General features: G+C 36.5%; 2 protein-coding genes across 4 annotated transcripts; one reads left to right on the top strand and one right to left on the bottom strand.

Annotated features, from left to right (window-relative positions):
• Window positions 1-43: 43 nt before the first annotated feature.
• Window positions 44-4769, bottom strand: LOC140764629 (uncharacterized). 2 transcript variants are annotated; one of them, XM_073103292.1, is made up of 6 exons: window positions 4522-4769; window positions 4103-4396; window positions 3769-3880; window positions 3065-3179; window positions 960-1895; window positions 44-829 (listed from the first exon to the last, which is right to left on the bottom strand). In XM_073103292.1, the coding sequence occupies exons 2-6, from the start codon at window positions 4287-4289 to the stop codon at window positions 569-571; spliced, it is 1611 nt and encodes a 536-aa protein (XP_072959393.1). In that variant the 5' UTR covers window positions 4290-4396; window positions 4522-4769; the 3' UTR covers window positions 44-568. The 2 variants fall into 2 exon arrangements, with proteins under 2 accessions (XP_072959393.1, XP_072959394.1); XM_073103293.1 differs by having other exon boundaries at window positions 4103-4392.
• A 607-nt stretch (window positions 4770-5376) lies between these two features.
• On the top strand, window positions 5377-18645 carry LOC140765718 (ASC1-like protein 3). 2 transcript variants are annotated; one of them, XM_073104933.1, is made up of 7 exons: window positions 5377-5754; window positions 6726-6934; window positions 13479-13634; window positions 16610-16795; window positions 16871-17049; window positions 17661-17725; window positions 18375-18645. In XM_073104933.1, the coding sequence occupies exons 1-6, from the start codon at window positions 5638-5640 to the stop codon at window positions 17678-17680; spliced, it is 867 nt and encodes a 288-aa protein (XP_072961034.1). In that variant the 5' UTR covers window positions 5377-5637; the 3' UTR covers window positions 17681-17725; window positions 18375-18645. The 2 variants fall into 2 exon arrangements, with proteins under 2 accessions (XP_072961034.1, XP_072961033.1); XM_073104932.1 differs by lacking the exon at window positions 18375-18645 and having other exon boundaries at window positions 5378-5754; window positions 17661-18187.
• Window positions 18646-20728: the final 2083 nt, after the last annotated feature.

Genomic DNA, 20728 nt, shown 5'->3' with positions numbered 1-20728 from the left:
GTCATCAATTTTAAATGGTGCTACTATTGATTTGGTGGTGGAAACACACTCACATGCAATCTCATGAAAATCTAAATTCCACAGGAACTATGTCAGGATTTTCATCTTCTGCTCCGCGCAAAACAAAGATCAAATGTGTTGGAATAACAACACACGACCAGACCACTTCCTAAAGCTAAATCAATAGCACACTCTATGGGTCACGCCGTGAGAAAGAAGACAATTCTAACCATTGAAGAGTACCTGGCTTTGGAAATAAGCATTAACACCACTAGAATAAACCAGATCATTAGTGGACAACAGAAGAGACAAGAGGACAGGAAGGAATCTCATTAGGTTATCCAGTTGCTTCTACTGCCAATTTGTAGATGAAACTGATATATTTAAGGGCACAGACCCAAGTTAAAGCACCAATCAACAGTAACCGGCTTAATGGTTCAGACTTGTCATCTGTTGAGCAGTCCGGATTGCTTCTATTGCCAATTTGTAGATGAAACTGATATATTTAAGGGCACACACCCCAGATAGAGCACCAGTCAACAGTAATCAGCTTAATGGTTCAGACTTGTCATCTGTTGAGCAGTCCGGAAGGGGAGGACTTAGTCCCTTTCTCGCTGACAAAATCATCTTCAACTTCAGTTACATTCACGCAGATCATAGTATTATTGACACTTTGTTCAGAGCTGGCATTGCTGCTTGTAGCAAGAGGAGAGTCTGAGACACTAACTGGCCTGCTTCTTGTAGGGCCAGACCTCACACTGTACATAGAGGATGCTGGAATGTTCGTCATCAGTGGGCGTAAGTTGTTTGGTATACTGCGCCTTATATCCTGCATATACATTATTTACTATCAGAACTATAACATAGAAGCGAAATGCTAAAACAGAAGAATATGGATAGTAAGCACATATGTGCAAAGTTTAAGCAAATAACCAGCAAAAGATGAAAGACAAGTGTACCATATGCCTCAATGCCATATCCAGTGACTTTTTTGATAGTGTTCTCCCAAAGCCAGCACCATCTGGTGACACTGATGATTTCCCAGAAATATTGTTGTGATTTGACCTCTGATCATCTTGCTTTGGTGGTACCAATCTTCTCATGTTCACTACCCTTTCAACCATCTTATTTCCAATTTGAATTGGGTTTGCACTGTCAGCACCATTTACATGCGATCTACTTACTGTTGGAACAGAACACCCTTTGGGGGCATTAACATTTGGAGCTCTTCCTCTGGATGGAGAACAAGACTGCCGTCTCTGTCGACCATTTGGTCCAGCCTCAACAGAAGAAGATCTAGAGCTGGGTGCTCTAGGTCTACTCCGAGAAGCAGAAGAAGGCCTTTCAGGTAATGATGTTCTCAGATTTGGAGGTGCATCAAGTGAAAAGCCAGGCATTTCAGAGGGTTTCCATGGCCTAGATCTTACAGTGGGGGAGCTGCCACGAGATGGTACAGAACTTTTTGTAATTGTGGGGCCCGACTTTGTGAGAGAAGAAGACTGACCTGGTGGAGCTGAACTACCAATTTGAGTAGATGGGGTTGAAGGCCGTCTTGTTGGGGTTGCTGATCTCGCTGAAGGCCTATTTTGTGCTGGTATGGAAGGCCTTGATGTGGGTGTGGAAGATCTGACAGGTGTTGAGGATCTTGCTGGAGGAACTAAAGGCTTTGCAGGTACAGTTGCACGAGAAGTAGGAGTTGAAGCTCTCGAAGGTTTAGAAGAAGTGGCTAATGCCTGGCGTCCAGTTGGGGTTGCTGGTCTTGACGTATTATGATTGGGACCTCCAGATGATGATGGCCTCCGAGTTGTAAGAGATGATGAACCCAAGCTAGAGGATGCTGCCATTTGTCTTGGCAAAGAATTGGTTCTTGACGAAGAATCTGAAGGATTAGCTAACTGAAGACAGAATAATACAAGAATACAAGGACATGAACGTCAAACCAAAGTTATGAAGCCAAGTGGCTATCTTTAAGAAATATAACATTTTGATACAGCTACTTCATTGCCAGAAATAGAATGTTATGATCAAATCTGCCCAATTAGTATGTGAATTTAAACTAGCTTATAATGCCCAAGCTACCGTAAGAAAAGAAAAAGATTACAACATCAAAAGAACATGCACACATTAAATGCAACGGAGATAGGATAAGCAAACAAAATCTGCCCAGTTTCTTTAGTACTAAAATAATTCATCAAAGATAGCGCCTATAGGAAAATTCCAGGTTGAAAAAATCACATAGATACTAACACAGCTAGAGAGATCAGATTAAATGCAAACCATAAACTTTTAGCAATGAAGAACAGCAACAAGCTGCCTAAGTATCAATACAAATGAGATAAATCCATTGGAAGAAGAAACTTGCTGACGACAACCTAGTTAATCTTCACACTCTAAAGAAGAAAAAATTTGGCAATTGAGAATCTTACAAAGAGAAGCAAATGACCAATCAACTTAGGGTAATAAAAGACAGTATCTGCTGATACATAACTCAGCATTTATGGTGAAGCAAATTGAAAAATAGCACAACATGGATAGGCACATTGATAAAATACATAACTAGCCAATCAACATTCTTGTGAAGTAAGAAAAGAAGGGTTTCCAATGGACTTAAGCATGCAAATTGTGAGAAATATAGAGGGAAAACTGATGAATTCTTTCCAAATATATAGAATATTTTTTCACAACAGTGCCAGTTTCTTTAGCTTGTAGAAATTTTCAGAGTTCCACATGTTAATACAACATAACATTGTATCGATAACAACCAAGAACATTAAGAGCTAGAAGCAGGGCAACATATTGAACATGGAATCAAGATTAAGGTCTAGCTGCTCAAATTACAGCAATAAAGAAAAAAAAAAACAAGAGTTCAGAAGGCCTTAACAGATCAACCACCGGTTGACCTTTTATGAATACAGGAATTCACTACCACCAGCAAACAAGACAAATCAGAAAGGTGCACAAAACTGCACAAGTGCACCATATATATAGGAACGTGAGAACACTCTAAAGCATGGCATGCACATTAATATAGAAGGACAAAAGCTGTATTAATCAAAGTGCTCACCCTTGATTTCAGAGCAGTGGGCCGAGATTTTGGAGTCACAATATGGCATCCAGGAGACTTTTTTGACTCAGCCTCCAGAGAAGGAAAAAGTGGAGTCCCAGGTGGCGTAAGAAGCCTGAGAAAAGAACGACATCTCCCAAGAACAAATTAAAAAAAGATTCATAACACCTCACAATAAGTTCAGCATGGCAGTAGTCCCAAAGTAGATGGCAGAGCATATGTTTATGTAAGTGCATGTTGAAGTTTATCCAACCATAAAAATCTTAAGTCTGCTTACTATTACTGAAAATAAGCCAAGAAGTTTTAGACAACTATCCTGCAACAAAGCAAAGTTGATGCTTACTTCTGTGCATGCTAAATGCTAAATGCAGTTGATCTTTAGCTCTATTAGCCTTTTACTATTCCTCAAAATAACTGAGAACATAAAAGGAGATTATTACTTTCTCAGGGAAAACATTTATCTGAAAATTATCTGACAACTAGGTTTCTAAACTATGAAAGCTACACATGCATGTTAGCAACTATCCAGGAGCTTAGAGAAGTCATTTTTGAGCATAGGTTGAAGAATTGTGTCGGCACTCTCAAGCTAGCAGCGATAACTAATTAAGCATACCTCTTTCTGCGCTAGTCAGTTGGGTATTCAAAACAAAAATAAAAATGCTATCGCTGACTCGTAAGAATAGTAGGAATGTAGGAGAAGTTACCAGTCATAGTCATTCTTATCACTGTCGGAGTTAAGGAAATCGTCTATTCCAGCCCTGCGTGCAGGGGTGGTAGACACGATCTTGAAAATGGGAGCACTCCCAGGTTTAGCCCCTGTGACAAAAAGGCGCAGTAGATGAACAACAAAGAAGTGAGCACAAGGAAATAGCAAATAGGGTTCACCCAAGCACAGGTGGAAGAGAGGGAAGTGATCAGGAGTAGGGGTGCGCCTCGGCGAAGAAATTCTACAGTAGGGGCACAGAGAGAGAGAGAGAGAGAGAGAGAGAGAGAGAGAGAGAGAGAGAGAGAGAGAGAGAGAGAGAGAGAGAGAGAGACCGAGTGGTGGATCGAGTTCCTCAGAGGAGTTGTGAAGGAGGAGGAGGCTATTGCTTCGTTCCTTCTCCTTGTCACGCCTGCGCATTTCGAGGAAGAGGGCCAGCTCCTCGTCCTTCTCCTTTATCACTGCTCCCAGGGTTCTCCCACCCGGCTCACTTGCTGACCCCCTTACGCTCCTCCGATTCATCTCTCTCCCCTCTCCGGACCAAGGCAGAGCAGCTGGCTCCCGATGGGTCCTGATCTTACTTATCCAACAGCTCACTCCAATATCATCAGCTCACCCTAGCTACCTACCTTGAAGAAGAGCAGAAGAATGAGGGGGGAAAGCAATGAGCAACATAGATCTCCCATTGGCCGAGCAGGAAAGGAGAAGACGAAGCAAGACAGAACAATGTAGGCAGAGAGGGGGAGGGGGATACCTTTTGAAAAAAAAAACCATTGCGTTTCTCATCGGCTACTGAAGGCGAGCGAGCTACCACGGGACAACGAGAGAGTTCTGTTTTGTTGGATCTGACTGACAACGAAGCGAGAGAGGGTGGAGAGATTTCACCAGGTATATCTGCCCACTCCTGCCATTTTCGAAAGGAAGGAAGGAAGGACGTCTTAAGGATTAAGGAGAGAAAGAGAAGGGAGGAAGAAAAAAAATTTAGCGAGAAATGTGGGTGGGAAAAATTTAAGGTAAGCTTAGTTCCTTCCAGTGTGCAAGGACTTTTAAGGACCTCAGCCCAGGTCACATTTTGTCCACTTTCACCTCGGATTTGTAGGAAATTACGACACATACCTAAACACAACCAATTGTTTGCCTTAAATTCACTCTACCCTATAACTGTATAGATATTATTATTCATTTACGATTATATTCAAACTGATTATTTTTAAAATATATTTGACTAAATTTTTTTTTTAAATTTGAAAATATTTATATTAAAAATCAATTTTAATTTTAATTTTAATTTTAAATCAGCTTGATCGCATTTTAAATTAATAAAAATACGACTCCAATTGAATCGCATTTATTATATCTGTATCATCTGAATAATTTATTAGTATCATCTTAAATATGTTGAAAATTTTTATTTAATTATCTATAAGTTTTGTATTTAAAATAATTAGACTTGCGACAAAATAAAAACTATAGTTCTATATAATACTGAAAATAAATTTAAGTTTAATAAACCATTTGGAGGTAAAAATGTAATTTCCCCGTTAATTTATTATCCCACCGTCCAACATTCTCTCTCTCTCAGATCCATCCGATCAAATCTCGGTCTCTCCTCCTCCTCAGTCCTCGCACACAAACACACCTACACTCTATTTTCCTCCGCCAATAGTTAGAAACCACAACTGCAACCGCAACCGCGTTCCTTTCCCCCCTCTTTCTCTCACCCCCCAATTCGTCCCTCTCCCGTGTCGAGTCTTGTGTTCTCGTCTACGCGATTCCATTCCCGTTGTCGGTCGGTTGGTTTGTTGATGCGGCTTGGTCTCCTTCGTCCCGACCAACCGCAATCGCCGAGGAAATCATAAGAATAGCAGCAATGGGATCGATCTGGAGCGTGGGCGATGGGCCGGAGCTGAGCCATATCTCCATGGCTCTCTTCTTTGCCCTCGCCTTCTTCTGTGCCCGCTTCCTGCTCGACCGCTTCCTCTACCAGGTACTACCGACTCGCCATCGCAAATGCCGGCCCCTTCCTCTCTTCTTGATCACTTCTTGCTTCATTCCTTTTCACTATTTTACTTCCCTTTAACATTTACTTCTTGCTTTCTTCTTTCTTATGGGATCTTGATCTCTCTCTCTCTCTCTGAGCACTCACTGTGCGTTGATAGTCATGCACGAGATAAGGGCTTCCTCGAAGCCATGTGATCTAAAACTTCATTTTTCCCTTTACTTTTTTCCTCTTAAGGGAAAAGATGGAGCAATCCAATTTATGGTTCTTGAACACCTCCACGTGATCTATAGCTTTATGGATATGCTGTCTTGTTTTGGACCGTGATGTTTATATCCAGCATAGATACGTATGATACCTGCATTGTCCTACATAAGAAGAACTATTTATTCGTTGCAATTATATGAAGATCTTTTAGTTCCTATACATATATGAAAATTTGATGCAGGAACAACAATTATTTTTACACCTGTTTGCTCGTGTATAGGTCTCTTGGTTTGTAAATATAAATATCTTTTGTTTTGGCCTTTGGGTTTCCGAGATCCAACCATTAGTATGTTATTTCACGTCTCGGCATACTTATGAATGCAAAATAATCCAAAAATGCTTTTTTGAGGCTTTATTCTCAAACTTTTTGCTTACTAATATAATGATATTTCTTTTATATATTCGTTATCACCACAATGCTGATTTAATGCATACTTTCTGCTCAAATTTAGATGAATTCATCTAATTTTTATTATTTAACATCAATTTCATGCATTTCCACCTGGTGTTTCGTCAATTTTCATAGTAGAATTGCTACTTATCCAAGGATTTCAATTTACAAATGGTTTCTTGGAGAATGTTCTGTCATTTTGCGATACATATGGTCTTCACTTTTGTCTATGTGGTCATCAGTTTTTGTATACTTGAGCATCTTACTGTAAGATTCTTACGTACAACTATGTTCAATTTAGCCTGTCGCTATCAGAATGTTGAGCAGTAAGGCTGGTAAACTGATGAATGATGATACAAGGCAGTCCAAGATTTTGAAGTTTTCTGAGTCAATGTGGAAGCTGACATATTATGCAACTGTGCAAGCATGGTTTCTTTTGATAATGCAACAGGAGCCTTGGTCATTGGATACAAAGGAGTACTTCAGAGGGTGGCCAAATCAAGAATTGAAGTGAGTTCAAAATTTCCCTTCCTTCCTATTGTGCTTTATTTCCCTTAGTATTCTGGTAGTTCATAAATGTCTGATGACATATAACTAGGTAAGCGTATAGTCCTCAATAATATGCACACAGGTTTCAGTTGCTTGATTCATCTTCTTCAACTTTTTTGTTGGTTATGCTTTTAATGATAAACCATGTTTGCCATTGCTGGACCATGGAGGTGATGATTCTGCTATAATGGTTTGTTTCCCATGTAAGTTCAGTATTTGCTGGAAATTTGTCAAAGTGGACAAAAGAGCAATCGGTTATGTGTTATACCATGTTTCTGCAGCATGTTCATTCTTCATGTCATATTGTTGTTCATAGTTTATCCATGCCACAAGATGTAAAAGTACTGGTCATGGAGTCCTTGGCAGACCCAAAAGAAGTCAGCAAAAACAAATAAAAATGATCATTCCACAATATGCAGAAGTACTGGATTTGACTCACAAAACAACCTCTCTGATGAGATTAAGGGTGCATATGACTTGCCCTTCTCAGACCCATAATGTTGGTAACAAGTATCTCGACACCCTTCTTTCTTTGTGGTTCTTCTGAATAAGTCATGTTTGCAGTTTGCACCAATCAATGGTGGAGTTTGCATGTTGTGTGCACCACTGATCCATGAGAAACAAGGAAATAGGAATCCCACACTATCTCAATTTTTTACCTAGGAGAAGTATATAAGGAAAATAGATTGAAGAGCGAGAAGTGCGTGACTTATAAATTGCAGGAAAGTGGTCATTTTCTTCCTGTGGGAATTAATTTGCAGCAGCATGTCCGTTATATATATATATAAGTGGTAGTTTGCAACTGATATAATCACCTAAGAGGAAGGATACCACCCAGACATTGCCACTGTATAACAGTTTTCTCCTTGTTGTGACCTAAAAGGAGGATATCCAATCATTTAGTTAAAACTTCCATGTTGCCATGTCATCTGAATGAATTGAGAGGTGCTCTTTCTGGGTCACTTCTTAGGACCACCCAAACTAAATAACCCATAGAGATTCAACATCAGAACCTGCACAATCAATAATTAGTGACTTACAAGAGTTAGAATTTGCTTCTCTGACATTCACTTCCAGTGATCAGTTGTACACTTTATCATGCATAAATTGGTTATACCAGTAGATTGTAATATGAATATCCATTCCATTTCAAGACCATCAAGTGGTTCTCATGGCCCTCGTGGATGTTTAAATTTAGGTTTAGAATGTGTTGGAGAGCCTTCTTTCTGACATTGAAGAGTATCAGTGAAGTGGTTATCAAAAAGTGAATGGGTCTCTAAATGGTGTTGATCTTATCCTCACGCCAAATTAAGACATCTTATGTCATCAATTATTTCTGCATGTACTAATTTTTGTTTCCACCTGTATCTTTTTTGTGATAGGATGTTGTATCATGTAAACTGCATCATATTCCATCTTTTAGAAGAGATAATATTTTTTTTTCAAGATGTGTACGAGTGGATTAGCATGGACAAGTGGACTAGCTTGTATGAAGTTTGAATGGATGAAATTCTACTTCACATTGATATAGCAAGTTACTTCAGCTATATGGATTCGTTTCTCCATTCATCTCTATTTACTGCATCTGTTTGCATCAAATTAAGCTCTATCATATCTTTTTTTGACCATTTGCCCTCATGTTATTTTGGTCTTCCCCTCCTTCTTAGGAACCTTCTATTTGAACGACACCACTCTTTCATACTGGTGCATCACGTGGTTTTCCATCAAAGATGTCCAAATTTCTTATTTTATTCTGTGTAATATATCCTCTACTAACTTTTGCCTAATATTATAATTCCTAATTCTATATTACCGAATAATGCCACACATCCACATTAAAATCTTTGTTTCTTCTATATTCAAACTTGAATATGTCGTTTTATAGTGCCCAACATTCAGATTTGGAAGAACAATTGGTCTGTAGCCATCTTATAAAACTCTCCTTTCAACTTAAGGGTACATGACAATCACACAAGACACTTCAAGCTCTTCTCCATTTTAACCATCCTGATTTAATCCTATGTGTAACATACTCATCAATATCTACTTCTTGAACTGTAAATGAAAGGTAATGAAAATACTCCCTTTTAGGTTTTCTTGTCCATCTAAAATGATTTTTCTCCATAATTTTGATGCATTAATTTACTAAAATTACACATGAGAGAGAATGATCTAAATTGGACACTTGGCCTTATTTAGTTTGAGGCACATGAGAGAGAATGATCTAAATTGGACACTTAGGCTTTATTTGGTTTGAGGCTAAGTTCTGAACTAAATTAGCTGGCCCCACTTTGTAGTCTTCATTTAGATACTTTGAAGTAGACCAAGGTAATTTGCTGTTTGGTTCTAAATTAAGTTAAGTGTGTATTTATTATTTGTGATGTGATGTGAAAAAATAGAAAAAGTGTTGGTTTTAGAAAGAAATGAATGATATGTAAATTTTATAGACGAAAATTCCCTTTTATGTCATGACAATATTATCATTATTATAATATACAAATATTATATGGTGTATTATAATATACCAATATTATTATATTATAATATTATAATATATATATATGATAATATTATAAGAGTACAATATTATTATATAAAAATATTAAAATATTATAATATTATAATATGAGCTTTTCTTCTGTACCACAAAGTTAATTATTTATCAATCGATTTAATAAAGATCTAACGGTTAAGATCCTCAAGGATATAATAGGAATACAAAAAGATTGAAAGATATTACTGGTTCAATAGGTAATTATTTATATTTAAAATATATTACCTTGCATATTATTTTTTAACAATTATATTATCTTAATAATTTATCAGGTAAAAAATATATATCCTTAACTGAGAGTAATGTATATATATCAGACTAAGGGTGTTGATGTCTTTTTATAATTAACTTAATGAAAGTTTAATTAAATTTTATCTCTTCAATGATTTTTGAATTATTTGCATATATCTCTCATTAATTTAAGATTGATTTAAACTAAAATTTAATAACATATAGAGATAGAAAATTATTTTTATGTTGAAGTCTATCTCCAAAGAATCAAATTTAAATTGGTTCGTATTAAATGATATCTCCTATAATTAAGGCATAATCATATATAATACAATCATATCTAAGAAAAATAAATCTTAACGGAAGAAGAAAAAAACGTGTAATCTGAAAGTTAGGCATACGTAATCTAATCTTCTTAATTAATATGCTATTTCTTTATGTAATTTGATTTTAGAACTGGTACCAGGTATAAAATTGGCTATTATAACCGTTAGATTAAGATTATAAATTTTAAAAGGGTAATTTAATTATTTTCCTTATAATATATAAATATTATAATATTATAATATATGTATACTATAATTTGTATGTTATATTATTAAAATATTTTAATATAATAATATTATACTATTATAATATTCATATATTGTAATAGTATAATATTATATTAGGAATTTTATAAATCACATCCTATATTTTATCTATTTTGTGATTCACATTCCGTCTTTAAGGCTTTTATAACTGGACCTCTATTTTTTTCTTATAATTCTCATTTAACACCCTCCATTAATTTAAACGATACCTAAATTACTCATGCCTTCTTTGGAGAAGGGGTAGAGAGGAGGATATTTTAGTAATTTGATTGATATCAGTTAGTCAAAATAACGTCAGGGTACTAAACAAGAATTATAAAAAAAAATGAGAGGTCGAATTACAAAATCGTCAAAGATAGGGTGTGAATTACAAAATAGGTAAAATATAGGGTGTGATTTATAAAATACCCTATTATAATATACAAAAATTATAATATTATAATATGTATTTATGAGCTTAAATATATATTTGTTAACTTATATAATGTTTATAACAGTCACTTGCGAGCTCAAGTGTATTTTTGCATGGTGTTTATAATAGTTATCTGTAGGCTTAAGTGTATATTTGCTGGCTCATATGATGTCTATAATATTTATTTGAAGGCTTAAGTGCATATTTACTCGCTTATATGGTATTTATAATACCTATTTGCGAGCTTAAGTGTATATTTACTAGCTTATTTATAATAATTATTATGGGCTTAAGTGTATATTTGCTAGCTTATATGGTGTTTATAATAATTATTTGCGAACTTAAGTGCATATTTACTAGTTTATATGGTGTCTATAATAATTATTTGCAGACTTAAGTGTATATTTGCTAGCTTGTATAGTGTAGAGAGAAGATAGAGACTCAATTGGACATGATTTGCATATTATTTTAATATAAAATATGACTATTTTGGAAGAAAAAAGATACGAGAGATGAGAGATTTGATAAAATATGAAATAAATAAAGTTAAGTCATGTTAAGGGTAAAATTGAAATCAATTTAAATTATTTATATATTAGTATTTTTAGGGAATGGATATTGAGATAGAGTAGGAAAAAAAATGACAATATTTTGTTTGGTTACTAAACCAGGTTAGGGGTCCCTAAACTGGTTCAGGAACCCCTACCTGAACTCAGAGAGCAAACAAGGCCTTATATCACTGGCCAACTTGACGAACTTCTTCAACTTTTAAATATTTTCCTTTTTAACCAGAAAAATTGTTTTCTAGGTGACTCCACCAGAAACTCCAGCTTCTTATAGGTCAAGTATCGAACATCGTAGGGTGAAAGGATATTCCTACGTTCACTTAACTAGCTTCTAGAAAGATAAGGGTCACAATTATTTCTCAAATGATTTAATATATTGATCTCTAGGGATCTGAATGTTGTGCCCTTGTTGATGTCCCTAGGCTCAAGTGTTATATGTTGGCAATCGATCTTTACCTACCTAGTGAAATAACTTTCAGACAAGAAAATTCATTTCCTTAACCCTATTGATTTTCACAAAATCACACCAAATTATTCTTTGACTTATGTTCTATTGTCAATTCATGCCTTCTTGATGCGACCCAGAGCTAAAGGGTACCCAACTAGGCTAAGCCAACACCGAATGGGGAAATTGGGTTCGGATTTAGCCTTGGCGTGCACACATGGTCGATATGGGGGTGTCTCAGGCTGTGATGGGGTGAGTTTGTGCATGGTTGACGGCTGACTGGTGGTGGAAGGACCATAGGTAGGATTATAGCATCACATGACTCAAGGAGAAGGATGAAAAGGGCTTGGACACGGAAGATGCTCTAGATCAACTTAGGGATTTGTGCAGGTTGACTGTGGGAGGAGTCCTGGGCTTGTACGACTTGTGGATAGGATAAGGGTTCAGGAGAAAGTCCTAGCATGTGAGAAGCTGTGGAAGAGGCGACCAGGTGCCGGGGAGTTCAAATTTTGAAGGGGGCTGAGAGTCCTAGAGCTTGGGGAATCTTGGTTAGCAGCTGGAGCTTAGTGTATGCTAAGAGAGTGGTCACCAGCACAAAAACTAGGGACATGGGGGGCTTGCAACTGGTGTTAGGGTTACAGAGAGGATAGAGGGTTGCGGAGATGAGGTGGACAAGGATGAGGATGGTAGGGTTGGTGATGGCTTGTGGAAGGATGCTCACATTGGGTGGTGGTGGTGGTGATGGTCTGTGGGAAGGATGCTCATGTTGGGTGGTGGCAATGCTTGGTTGGGTGGAGATGGCAGCTAGGAGGAGGCTAGGCTAATAGTAGACTTAGGCTGGTGATCAAGTTTCTCCAGATTAGATATGAGCAGATGATGGAAAGGAGAGGAAGATGAAAGAGAGATAGAGATGGGGGGAGAGAGGGAGAATATATATCAGATTGATATGCTCTGATTGAATTGCACTGTACATTTTTTATTGGAGGCTAACCCAATGCAACTGACTCGAGTAGCCAACTTTGCTAAAACCCAACCATAAAAAATAAAACTATGTTCAGAGTGAACCTTGCATGGATTCAACTCATGCAATAAGCAACTACTAAATCTGAAATGCAAATAACAAGATTTCACACATCCAACTCAATTGGCCTGCTAGCTCAGGTATTTCAGACTTGGACTCAGCTCAGACCGTAATGCGTCTCCCATTATGAGTACTGCACTGGCTGATTTATTGCAAAGTTCTTCCATGATGATGGTGATATTATTAAAACTAGTGTAAGCAACAATAAAGTTATAATTTCCAAATCTGACAGATATTATTAAAACTAGTGTAAGCAACAATAAAGTTCAGTGTTCACAAGACTATGAGCCCATCCAAAGCCGCATAAAATATTTACAGTGACGAACAAAGATGCAGATTTGTACCTCCATCTCTGCTTATAACTAGGTTTTTTGATTGCTACCTTGATTGCTACCTCTGTCACATGACTTGCTTATTCCTTTATGTTGACAGCTTTTTATGAGCTCTGCATTACTTGTTTCCATCATTCTTTTCTGATCCTGTCTTGATTGGTAGTTAATTGACTACTATTGTGCTTTGTTTCATTATCTGTTAGAAACTACTCTGGAAGTGTCTTTATCATTTATATTAATTTTAAGTAATTTTGTTGACTACCTTTCTTTGTTCATTTTCTGTTTGCCTAGGTCTTCGTTGATGCTTTTCTATATGTGTCAAGGGGGATTCTACATGTACAGTATTGGTGCGCTTGTTGCATGGGACACTCGCAGGAAAGATTTCTCTGTTATGATGTCTCACCACATCATAACTTCAATTTTGATTGGGTACTCATATATGACAAGGTAACTATTTTTAGAGAAATTAATGAACCATCTAGTTCTTATATCTTCCAGCTTCTTTTCTCATTTCCTAGTTTCTGAGTTTGGATTCTTCCTCTATATCTATGTCTTACAAGGATGCATTTGTTTTTCTTATCAAACTTTTGAGAGATCCTATTCTGACTAGTTTCTCCTTGCAATAACAAAGTGAGTGATTTTTTTTTCTTGTCTTCTCAATGTTCTCATAATCCCGTTTCTCATAATAGTCATTACACTTAATAGTTTTCATATAATGTTTCCATGTCCTAAGAGGTCTTCCAACTCTGTGTTGCAATTAATTTCCTTCTGCTAACTGGAGACTATTCGCACAGAAGCAAATGTTTTAACTCTTCTCAGCTCTTCAGTGGTGCTTGTTTTGTACATGAATGTTCATAAATAGACTCAAAAGTTGATGAGTTGGAGATTGGTATGTAAAGGTAGGAGAGCAGAGCGCAAGGCAAATCTTTCTGTGCAGATCATATTATCTTCTGATTTCTGAAATTCATTCCTATAAGCTGTGATGCTATTGAGTGCGTCTTAATTTTTGTGATATCATTACTCTTCTTGAGCCTGGTTCCCTCTGTTTTCAATTTCCTCAGTTGATGGCAGGGACATTTTCTCCAATTAGTAAGCAGCTTTTGTGCTTGGTTCAAATACTTTTGTTTGATATTAGGACTAATGAAGTCCTTCAAACTATTTCAAAACATTCTATTCGAATCTTTACAAACTTACATCACATGAAAGTTAGAGAAGCAGCCTCAATTAGACAAACTTAAAAGTACTGTATAGTATAGTACCTGGGAAGGGCAACATATTCACACTAGAATTTTGAAAAGGTAAATGGGGATGCATATTTTATATTAAAATTCCTCTTCTTTCAACTTTGATTTACTACTTGCTTTTTTTAATGTGTCCTTGATTGACTAAGTTCTTTTGAAGGTTTTGAAAAATGCTATGCTTGAAGGCACAAATTTGTCCCATTAAAGTAATGTTTAAATTCAGGGAAGTTCTCTTTTTCTTCAGGATAACATCATGTTGGCTAGAGGTGCATGATGAACTATGTTATTAATTATCAGCCTAATGGGACAGAAAAGGTGATGCAAGATAACCTTTGAATTATTCAGAGATATTACATGGGAGGGATTCAGGACACTCGTTTGGAATAAAAATGATGTTGGATGTACTGATGTAGGAACCTGCCCTATTAAATATCTAACTAATGGATGTGCAGAGCCCACAGAAATATTATATTTAAACAATCTTCTAGGACAGAAAAGAAATGTTTTTCTTGTTGAGTATTTGATCTCACTACCAGATTTGTAATATTAGAAGAATAACTTTTTGTTAGAGGAGTGAATCTCAGTATCATAATTATCATAACCAGACATTGACCCAGTTAGAGGTTGGGTTATTGGTTCAACCAATGAGTTAAATATTTTAGTAATATATATATATACTTTTAAATCATTCTAATTTCTAAAGACCAAAAAGTTATCTATAAAAGCAATATAATTATATTTCATCTATTATTTAGTTCTTTTTAACTAATCTTTACGCTTAGTACATCAAAGCATATAACTTATACAAAATCATATCTTAATTACACTTCTAATTTTTCATAAATATAATTATTTTAATTTTAGGACTAAATTATCCTTGGGGTGAATAATAGAATAATTGAACATTAAGGATAAATAGGTAATTTTGGAAAAGTGAGCAACCTGGTGTGTTCAGAGAGACCCATCCAAGTTGCATGGTTTGTGATTAAACTGTCCGGTAAGCTAGTTTTTAATAGGTCAATTTCTTTTCCAGTTCTACAATCAAATTGAATCGGTTTGGTGGTCAGTTTACCGGTCTAGTTTGGTTCTAATAATTATGCTCATTATACATAGTGAAATATCCAAAACCTGCTACGTGAGGATGCCCTCACTTGAGGTCACATGGAGATCAAGAGGTCGGTATTTACATGTCATCACCATAAAAACCCACAAAGCAGCGGAGTCTATTATAGGTGAGCCTAATGCTCAATAATTAGCAAGAGTCTCGTGCATTATAGCATATAAGTACGTATATGAAATAAGCAGGTTATGCAGATATATGTGACATGCATAAGATCAATATGTAAAAATATTAAAATACATCACAGACATACCAATTAGCACACGATGATATCCTCAAGATCCACAGATGTACCCCTCATCTCCAACATTTGGTCCATCAGCCATTACATATACTCAGCCAGAAAACTTGCCCCCAAGAGGGAGAATAGATCTTAGCGTTAACATTGCATACCTATGCACCAAACAATTGGTTGATTATTTGTGCTCACAGACAAAGAACCTTAGTCGTGGCCCCATCACCATAGTAAACATTCACACTGCGTGTCGGTGCGAGAATCTATAACACTGAGCCACTACACTCTGGAACAGTACTCTTACCTGTGCATATTGGGTAGCATTAGGTCTATATTATCCTAGCCTCTCAATACTCATATCTGCTACCCAATGAGGTTTTTCTCTTGCCTGTTGGTAGTATAATCGTTTGTTTATGCCCACTGGGATTTTGATCACCACTCAAGAAATTCCTGCTTCCGACCTCTTCCTAATTTTCTTTTACCTTCTCTGCTGCTGTGCACTTTATGTATTGATTAATTATTTTTTCTTTTTTAGTGAATTGTTTATCTTGTTTCTACCTTTTTGCTCTTCTCACTGTTTTGTTAAGTATAATTCAAACAGCTACTCTGGATGCTATGATCAATATTTGTAATACTTTGGAATATTTATATGCCTCTATAGTGTGCCTCAAATGTATTGCCTGCCAGTGAGGTTTAGCTATGGCATTTCTTCCTCTCACCTTTCAGTCTTACATCTTTGATTAACATAATATTTTTTGATAGACATATAATAACTGCTGATCTCGAGGACAGAAAGTAATAAATGTTAATGGAAGTGGTTGTGCAGATTTTTCCGGATTGGAACTATTATCCTAGCTCTTCATGATACATGTGATGTATTTCTAGAGGCAGCCAAATTATGCAAATACTCAGAGAGGGAGATAGCAGCTAGCTTGTGCTTTGGACTTTTTGCAGTTTCATGGCTTTTGTTACGGCTAATATACTTCCCTTTTTGGATAATTAAAACCTCAAGGTCCGTTGCATAATCTATCTGCATCCTTGTTAATTTCTCAGTCTTGTGTCTCACCATTTTGATGATTAATTTCAGCTACCAGTCTATAGAGTCCTTGATGATGCTGGAAAACTTTCCCATCGCTTTATACTACATTTTCAATACAATGCTCCTCACTTTACTTGCATTCCACATCTACTGGTGGAAACTCATATGCTCAATGATCATGAGGCAGATGAATAACAAAGGACAAGTAGGAGAGGATGTTCGTTCAGGTAAGAAGATCCTACTTTATACTTATTGAACATGCATTGGAATTTTGAAGCGGTTTAATTCAGGTATCAAATCTATTAGGCAATGGAAGTGTCTGATTATTGGAAATCTGCATTAGTTTTAAGTGGAAAGCAAGCTGTCCTCAATTGATTTCTGCTAATATATTGCCATCATATTAGTATTGTCACATCATCCAGTGATCAAACTGTTGTTCAATTAGAGTTTTCAAATATGACATTCTAATCTAGATATTTTCAAATTATTTTATGTAAATTTAGAATGGTTTGCTGATAGGATGTTGATCCATCATTGAAGATCCTGCTGAATATCAATTACTTAAATATTGGTTGGCAAATTATATCTCTGTTATGTTTATGGAGGTTAAGTTTTTTGTTATAAAAAGGACTATTAGTCCTCTTCACAGTGGTATTGTAAAAGATCCAAATGAAGCTACCTGGTGATTTAACTATTCTGCTTGTTTTCTCATAACTTGGAAACTGTGGTTGGATTCTGGAGGGTTCTGTTTTTTATTCTTCATCTATTAAATTTGTGAAGCTTGAACTAGACCACTCCTTGTACTTATTTGAGTAACTTCTACTTTATCCAAATACAGATTCGGAGGATGGAGAATAATCACAAGATCAAAATTACGGAGTTGGATATACCAATTCTCTTGGGGTAATCGCTCAACTGTATCCATGATGCAGAGCTGTATTCATCTACCCTAGCCAGCTATTAGCATAGTTCAAAAACTTCTCTACCTACAGGGTTTGTTCTTTCTCTGATGCGGACATGATCTCAGATTAGAATGGGAAAGTGGGTGCAGAATTTATACATGTAATGAGTATAGGCAAGGACAGGTGTTCTGATTGGGTGTCCTCTTTCATTCTTCGTTCCTCTTGTCTCAGAAGAAAATGATTTATATTTCTCCGATGTATATGAGGTCTGTTTGTAACGGAGCTTGCTTCTTTAGCTTCACCACCATGTAGGTTTACTCTTGACAAACAAAGAAATTGATGGTCTACCAAGTTTTGAATATGAAGACTCATTTTTTCTAAACTAATTGAATTGTATATTGAACTTCTATTCCTGGCAACGCTATGCAAATGTAGCTGAAGATGACAGAACAACCTTGACCTCTGAGGAATGTTTTCGCTGGATATCTCTATAACTTCTGTTGCTGTCTAACTGCAAAAATCTTGATTTAGATACAAGTGTACAAATATCACAATACAAATGAAGATGATCTCTTATTGTCTAGCTTTTTGCTTATTTATGATTTGCTTGTTTTGTGTTTTACCAATTATGCTCTTTATGGACGGTGCAGAGACCTGCCTCATAAAACTTGATAATCAAGGTTCTGACTATAATAGACACGGTCACACGGGAGAGCGGGAAGAGCTTTGCTTTTCCGAGAAGATGGTCAAGCAAAATCCATGGGAAGAGTCCAGGGCCTATTTTGTTGTATTTTATGGCAAGCTTTACTTGTCATTTTCATGTGTTTCGACAAAGGTAGTATTAATATTGCAAATATTGACCTGCGTGAAGTAATGGTGGAGAGAAAAATATTTGTATTATTGTGTTGTATTGTATTACAGAGAGTGTTTTGCGGAATAAAACCGAGGTAAGTTTCATATAACAGTTTTTTCCTGTTTTATGTTTTCATTGCAAAATCATCTAATTTTACTATTTTCTGGTTTATTTTTTCTTACCTTTTTAAAAAGTTTGATAATTAGATATGTAAGACAATTAAATGATGATAGTATTTTGATTCAGAGGCATTTCTCTGTAAAGGGAAGCATCTAAAAGTATATCATTTGGGTTCAATTTGACACAGTACTAAATGCCTTGTTTGAATAAGGAACATGGGAGACGAATCACTTGAGATACAGTTGTTCATCTCTCTAACATTACAGTTGTTCATCTCTTTCTTTTGAAAAAAAAAACAGATTAAAAGTTAATGTGTGATTGTTATTTGAAGCATTAATTTGACCCATTTTCCCCCAGGGAAAACTCCTCGGATCAAGTTGGGCATGACACTTAGAGTTAAGTGGCCTCGACTTAGCGTCTCCCATGTCATTTGCATAATGCTATGCCCAAGGCTCGAGTGCACGAGACAAATTTGCGAAACGATGCCCACTCCGGGTAATGTTGGCGGCTAGAGGCCAACAACATTATGGGGGTGGGGATTTGGGATATTTCTACTATGCCTCGTTAGCTATCTCTGTAGTGGAGTAAATAGACGACGATAAGGGACAATCTAGCGACGGATTGGCCCACCGAGAAGGACAAAACTAGCTTGGCATGCGATGCTAGGCCAAAACCCTTGGCAGACGAAATCTTGAGAATTCATGGGCTTTAATGTGCCAATCGATGAAAGACTTGCAAGATCCATGGAGCTAGCTAGGCCAAGGACGTAAGTGATAGAGTGCTGGACTAAAGAGGCATCAGCGGGCATCCTTGAGAGTGGTAGGTGTTGTTATGTTATCTATCTTAGGCGCGGAGCACCGCAATAAATGTATGCAGATTGCAGGGGCGTGTATTTAGTTGTGGACGAGTGCAGAACATGTTAGCTAAACTTGTAGCAAAGACTAAAATGGAATGCACATGAGTCGTAAAGAAGGCCCTCGAGCATGAGAATGCGAAGGCTGTGGTGGCACGCATGGAATAATTTTCCAAAGACATGTCAAGTCAAATATGATTAGGAGTCTGGTACTTAGCTTGAGAGCATGATTATGCTTGGGACTCTATTTCTTTGGGGTGCCCAAATATGGAATAGCGCCAAGAGAGGAGTGCATGCATGTTTGGCTATATTATCTAATTTTGTTGTACTATTTTAAGGCATGTCTATAATTCCAACTTTGTGAGAGCTGGCTTTAATGTGAGATATTGAGACACGGAATTTCGGCTAATTTAATTCTGTAACCCCATGACAATCGTGAGTGCTTCCTGGGGAGCTGACGCTATTGCTAGGCACCCTCACCTTGTTAACTTTAGCTAAGGAAGTATTTCCATCAATCTTCCTAGGCTATATCAAGCTTGTGAAGGGCTAAGTGCTGGGAGAATAAGAGGCCAAGGTGAAGTGAGTTTGCAGCGTTCCCGAATTGAAGCAATTAACGAGACACATACACTTTGTTATGTACTATACCTAAATAAGCTTTTAAAGTAGATAAGCCAATCAAAATCTCTGGGTATATATATACAAATGATGTATCAAGTCCAACACACATAAATCTGTGGATCAAAGTGAACATTGATGATTTTCTTATTAACTGATCAATAGTTGGTGGAGCTGATTTTATAATCCAGTAGATTGATTGTAAGGTTTTACTTGTCGGTTGTAGAAGTGGATGCTATATTTTGACACTTATAGCCGAAACAAGGAAGAAAGCTTTGCTCTGTCCGCTCCAAAAAGATTATCCAAATATTTGACTCGAGTCTAATTCAACCATATTAGTCAGCATTTTAAAAGACCGTCAACAACCTCCATGGTTTACTGTCTCTACTATCGATGATATCAAAAACTTAACTAACAATTTTGATAATTATAAAAATATTCATACATCTCATCAAACTAATCTCTTTTACTGATTGAATTGCAAAAAATAGAAAAAACCTCAACTTCGAGTGCACGTGGAAAGGATGATTTCCTTTTAAAATTGTTTACCTAGTTAATTTCTT

This window comes from Typha angustifolia, chromosome 8, assembly GCF_048772165.1.
Source record: "Typha angustifolia cultivar Huaian chromosome 8, ASM4877216v1, whole genome shotgun sequence".
NCBI classification, from domain to species: Eukaryota; Viridiplantae; Streptophyta; class Magnoliopsida; order Poales; family Typhaceae; genus Typha; species Typha angustifolia.
The sequence above is the reverse complement of the archived record's forward strand: the minus strand, read 5'-3'. Positions and strand labels throughout refer to the sequence as shown.

Coding starts and splice junctions, on each gene's coding strand:
- LOC140764629 (XM_073103292.1), bottom strand. CDS start 4,289: ATGAATCGGAGGAGCGTAAGGGGGTCAGCAAGTGAGCCGGGTGGGAGA. Junction 3,180..3,768: donor GATAAGAATGACTATGACTG/GTAACTTCTCCT, acceptor TTCTTTTCTCAG/GCTTCTTACGCCACCTGGGA. Junction 1,896..3,064: donor CCACTGCTCTGAAATCAAGG/GTGAGCACTTTG, acceptor TTCTGTCTTCAG/TTAGCTAATCCTTCAGATTC.
- LOC140765718 (XM_073104933.1), top strand. CDS start 5,638: ATGGGATCGATCTGGAGCGTGGGCGATGGGCCGGAGCTGAGCCATATC. Junction 5,755..6,725: donor TCGACCGCTTCCTCTACCAG/GTACTACCGACT, acceptor TGTTCAATTTAG/CCTGTCGCTATCAGAATGTT. Junction 16,796..16,870: donor TGGATAATTAAAACCTCAAG/GTCCGTTGCATA, acceptor GATTAATTTCAG/CTACCAGTCTATAGAGTCCT.